The following is a 6,051-nucleotide window of genomic DNA, read 5'->3' as shown; positions in this document are numbered from 1 at the left end:
CGAGAATCTCGATTGATAGAAAATGTTTTGACAAATAAAAATTATTGAAATATTTCGATGATGTGATTCTTTGATAAACATGTCACAAATTCTCTGCTCATATTTTTTATCAGTCATCATATCATCAATAATCACCAATTTTGCATTTTTATCATTGGAACCTATTTTATCGGGAATGCCTTGGCAAATTTTAAGATTTTGAATTTTCGGTAAATTGCCAACACTCCCTTGTTCAGAGAAACACCAATAAATGTTCTCAAAGTCCGTATCTGTGAACTCTCTCAAATTTCTCAAGAGATCGAGAGCAAAAGTTGTTTTGCCACACCCAGATGGGCCAGCCAGAATTATGGAGAAAGGCACTCGAAATTTAAACATCTTCTTTTTTCAGAAATAATCAAATGATGAAAAATCTCATAGAGGCCCAGGTATTTATACATTTCCTCATCATGATCTCTGAAGAAATTTTAAAGTGAAAACAGAAAATGCAACCACAAAAGGAAAAAACAACCCCAAAGAAAATTCCCAAAAAAAGAAGTTGAATGTATTTTACAAAATCTTTTATTTTTCAATAGACAAAAAGGTTGAATCAGTTACTCTTCTTTCTTACATCCACGTTAACAAAGTTGTAATTTCCCGCATCTTCTCTCCCAAGGTAGGCCAGTTCCCACATATCCTCTGGTGAAATTTTTGTCAGTTCATCTCCGTTCATTCGCTTGGTTAAGGATTTCGGGAGCCAAATACTGATATTCTCTTCCAACTCAGCAATGTAGTTCTTCCCGAACTTCGTATTCACCATCCTTATTCCATGGATATGGTAATATCTTACTTCTGTCAAGCTGCTTGCAGTAATTGCCTTCTGCATTTTAACCTCCTTTCTGGCTTGATCGAACATTTTCTGAAGATCCTGTAACAAAAATAAAGAGCAATATAAGTTTTGATCATCTTTTAAAAAAAAATCAATTAATAAAATCTTACCATTTTGGTTGAGATTGATTCTGTAGATGTTAGTAAACGTAAATGTTGACACTCTGACTTCTGAATGTGGAATAATTAAAATTTCAAACGTTCGATTGCATTATATACTAGCAAGAAGTGCACCGATTAAAAATTATCCCACGGGAAAATGAAATATAATTTTTCATCATAAGAAAATGCAAAATTGTGAAATAAATTCCTGGAAAAACATCACTCCAGATAAAAAATGAAATTTGACACTTTTCCTCTTTGTCTGCACTAGAACATGTTTCGAACATGTCTGGATGACGCTATCAAAATGCATTTTCGCGATCGCAACTTTTCTCGGAAAAAATTCCATTCCCACCTGAAATATGATCCTCTGCACACGTGCAATAAAAATTCTCATAGAAAATGCAAAATTGTGAAATAATTTCCTGGAAAAGCATAATTTGCGAAGAATGAAATTGGACACTTTTCCTCTGCATGGACTAAGCTTATCGCGAAGACACTGTTGAATTTTCGCGTTCGCGACTTTTTCTTGGAAACAGTAAATTCCATTCCCACTTGAAATATGATCCTTTGCACACGTGCAATAAAAGTCTAATAGAAAATGCAAAACTGTGAAATAATTTCCTGGAAAAGCATCATTTGCAAAAAATGAAATTGGACACTTTTCCTCTGCATGGAATAAGCATTGAAGACACCACTGAATTTTCGCGATCGCGACTTTTTTCTTGGAATAAGAAATTTTAATCCCACGTGCAATTGAAATTGGAGATTTTTGTCTGGACAAAGTTTGTCCATTCTATGGGAAAATGCATTTTCGCGATAGATGAATGGGAGTATAAAAACCCATCGCGGAATGCAATTCTGTCACAGTCGCTGCAAATTTGGTGATTACACTATCTCGTGCTCTATAAGTGAAGAAGTCAAGTTTTGGTGAAAAATGAGTGAAAGTAATTTGAAAGTTGTGATGGAAACCCTTGCCCAGGAGAAATCTGAAGTCGAATTGCTCAACTTCTTATTCAAAGATAAAAGTGTGATGAAGATGATTGAGATGCTGAACAAAGGTGATGAAGTGCTATCTCGCGGAATCCTGACAAGAATCAAGTCTGACATGGAGCTAGGCCTGGAATTGCTGATATCTGATAAGAAGAAGCTCGTAAAAAACCTATGTTGGCAGCCAATATCCGAAAATTTGATGGAGCTGCTCAACGAGGTTTTATTCTTCAGCAACATCAGCAATGATCATGTTCAAACTGGGGAAGGAAATGCAGATGTCAATATGCAAGCTGGGACATCTCGTGAAATGATGGTATGTATACATTCTTTTAAGTAATCTATACGGATATAAAACTAAATAAAATTATTCAATTCAAGGAACGGAAAGCTGAAAACGAGGGTTTTGAGACAGATGTTGCAGAAGAAGATGCTGAAGTCAGTGAACAGGAACGGGACTTTCCAGAAAATCCTCAAGAAGATTTGGTAAATTCATACGCAAAACCAAATCTTTCAACAAGCGGTATAGGAGCACCCAACTTGAGCTGACTTTCAAGCTGCAATGTCCTACAAGGAACATCCCTACGGATTGGCTAGACCAAGCTTTCGCCAAAGTTATTTCAACTGTTCAGCAGGAGGGAGACCCCGGGGACAAAGTAATCCTCGAGATATTTCTTGAGGAGAACCCATTCAACAAGCCCATATTTTTGGGTCTTCGTCCTTTGGGGTCTTTATCAGCAGAAGCTATATTTTCTGCCATGGAAAAGGTTCATCAAAGTATACCTGTATTCAGTTCATCCGATGTACTAGGCGTTACAGCTTATGTACTCCATCAAATGGAAGGTAAGCATTCATTAGATTAATTATGAAATATTTTCTTAAATTTTTTGTATTGCATTTGGGTAACATCATTAATGCGTTGAATAAAATGACAGAAAATAATTTTGTTTCTAATAATTTATTCCACAGGGCGGGGAAAACGGCATAATCCAAGCAGGATGAATTTATCTGAAATGAGGAGGTACAAACAGAAGAGCATAATAGATATTTCTGGGACATCCAACTGCCTACCAACATCACTTTTTGTTGGTAAGTGTCTTTTAATTAACAATCAGGAAGAACGTAAAAAGCAATTGCATCGCATTAGACGTTACCCAACCACTCTCAAGAGAGAAGTTTTACAGTTAATCAAAAATGTAGGAGGGCCTGTTAGTGAAGAGGGTTCTTACGGGCTTGATTTTGTTAATAGGTTTGATAAAAAAATTCGGAGATCAATTTAGAATAGTTATTTATGACGATGCCGGAAATTTTGAAAGTATAGCATACAAATCGCGGAGGACCAAGGAGAATCAGAACAAAGTTATAAATTTATTCTATGATAAAGTAGAAAAGCATTATTTTTGCATTAAATCTGTTCAGGGATTTTTCGATTTCAAACATCAATGTAGTTATTGTGACACTTTGTACAATAGAAGTCATATTTGCCCTGAAACGTGCAAGTACTGTACATTGTACAAGTACCCCACCATGTCCCTCTGTAAGGGATATGATTCCATGTATTTCTTGCAATCGATCTTTCAGAGGTATTCATTGCCTTCAGCGTCATATTAACAATGGGGTATGTAACCGTATGAAAATGTGCGATCAATGCTTTATAATGTATGACCCCTCCACCGCTCACGATTGTGATTCACGAACTTGTGATATATGTTATAAAACTTGCACACTCCCCCATTATTGCTATATGCAGGGGTATAAGAAAAAGGCATCCAGAGAATATACTCTGATTTTCTACGATTTTGAGTCAGAGTTTGTAGATATAGGGAACGGATTTTCTAAACATGTTCCGAACCTTTGTATATCATACACAGTATGTCACCTGTGTAGTAATTCTTTGGATTCTAATTGCCCCAATTGCAGTCCCGTGGAACATGTTTTTGAGAGCGACAGCAACAGGTCAGCGGTAGCAAAATTTGTTGATTATGTACTTACCTTTAGGCCTATGCCCACTGTTGCTATCGCTCACAATGCTAAAGGCTACGATGCACAGTTCATACTCGAAGAATTGTGTCAGAGGGAAGAGAAGATAGAACCCGTTTTACAAGGTTGTAAAATACTATTTGCAAAAGTTAAGGGAGTCACATTTCTTGACTCTCTTTCCTTTATTCCCTTCCCTCTGTCACAATTCTCAAAGAGTTTTGGACTTCCCGAATGCGATAAGGGATATTATCCCTATAAATTCAATACCACGGAAAACCGCTCTTATATTGGAAGTTATCCCCCAATTGATATGTACCCAATTGAATCCATGTCCTCCCAGCAATATGCCGAGTTTTTAGAATGGTATGAGCAAGTCAAAGAACTCCCCTTTGACAACCGCAAAGAACTCATCCATTACTGCCGTCAGGATGTTAAAATTCTGATGATGGGATGCCTCAACTTTATGTTTTCCTTCATCGAAACCACATTTCTAAATCCCTTCCTGCAGGCTATCACCATAGCAGATGCTGTGATGAAAGCCTACAGGAAAAATTACCTTACCCCAAATACCCTTGCCATTACTCCCAAAAACAATTATAATTCCAATTTCCTTCAAATGCAGAGCAAAATTTCTTTGAAATGGCTTGTGTATATGAAGGAAACTTCCAATCCTAACATAAAGTATGAGGTCAAACTGCGCGGCTCTCGATATATTGCTGATGGATATGATGGGGCTTCTAACACTGTGTATAGTTTTGAGGGCTGTTTCTTCCATGGGCATACATGCTTTTTAAATAGAGGGCATACATTCTCGAAGAAGCCCAATGATACCATGCAGAGTCGTTATGAAGGCACTCTAAAACGGTTGGACCACATTCGTCAATTGGGGTATAATCTTATTTCAATATGGGAGTGTGAATTCCGTCGGATGTTAGAATCGGACCCTGTGCTTGCGGAGAGGCTGAACAATCACCCTGAAGTTGTAGATTCAGGGTTTGATTTACGATCAGCGGTTTACGGGGGCCGAACTGAGGTCTTCCGTACATATTACAAATGTCGCCCCGGGGATAAAATTTATTACTATGACTTTACGTCTCTCTACCCGTGGGCGAACAAATATTCGAAGTATTTTGTCGGGCACCCCCAAATTATCAAAGACATCCGAAGTCAGGAGGATGTATTGAAGCATGACGGTGTGGTGAAATGTACTATTCTCCCACCAAAAGGCCTTTACATCCCCTGTCTTCCCTTTAGGTGCAATAACCGACTCTTCTTCACTCTCTGTCGAAAATGTGCGGAAGATCTTAATACTGATCGATACCTCCATTCAGACGATGAAAGATCCCTCACAGGAACATGGTCCATTGATGAGGTACGTCTCGCAGTTGATCATGGGTACGTGATCACAAAATGCTTTGAAGTTTGGGCATATGAAACTTCTCAATACAATCGCGAGACGGGTGAACGTGGACTTTTTGCCGATTACGTTGATAATTTTCTCAAAATTAAACAGGAGGCTAGTGGATGGCCCTCGGGAGTTGAATCCGATTCTGATAAAGATAATTATATCCGAGAATTCTTTGAAAATGAGGGAATACAGCTTGATAAAGAAAACATCCGTGTTAACAAAGGTATGCGTTCCCTTGCAAAAATAATGTTGAATAGTTTGTGGGGCAGATTCATAATGCGGGAGAATTTCACTAAAACTACAATTTGCAATTCTCCTGAGGAATTGAATGAACTTCTTTCTTCAGAAGCAATTGAAATTGTACAGTTTTATCCCGCAACTGACAACCAATATTTAGTTTCATGGAAGCATATTCATGATTCTGAACCTCCATCGAAATATATAAATATGGGTGTTGGTATCTGTACCACAACCAATGCAAGGATCAAGCTGTATTCTGTCTTATCAAAAATAGGACATAATATTTTATATTGTGACACGGATTCAGTCATCTACGTAGTCCCAGCAGGGGAAGAGAATCCTCTTTCCACTGGTAAATTTTTGGGAGAGTTAACTGATGAATTGGCTGATTTCGGTGAGGGAGCTTTCATCGATGAGTTTGTAAGCACAGGGCCGAAAGCCTACGGTTTGAAAATCTACTCCCCATC

At 37.9% G+C, this 6,051-nt stretch overlaps 1 protein-coding gene across 1 annotated transcript; it reads left to right on the top strand.

Moving 5' to 3' along the window:
* Positions 1-1,903: 1,903 nt before the first annotated feature.
* Positions 1,904-5,567, top strand: LOC129808850 (uncharacterized; the record flags this gene model as incomplete). The annotated part of the gene is made up of 3 exons (XM_055858758.1): positions 1,904-2,272; positions 2,338-2,442; positions 4,151-5,567. Coding segments are annotated over exons 1-3 (1,891 nt in total), but the record flags the coding sequence as incomplete, so codon positions are not given.
* Positions 5,568-6,051: the final 484 nt, after the last annotated feature.

This window comes from Phlebotomus papatasi, unplaced genomic scaffold, assembly GCF_024763615.1.
Source record: "Phlebotomus papatasi isolate M1 unplaced genomic scaffold, Ppap_2.1 HiC_scaffold_117, whole genome shotgun sequence".
Classification (NCBI taxonomy): Eukaryota; Metazoa; Arthropoda; class Insecta; order Diptera; family Psychodidae; genus Phlebotomus; species Phlebotomus papatasi.
Note: the sequence above shows the minus strand (reverse complement) of the source record. Positions and strands in the feature narration are given on the sequence as shown.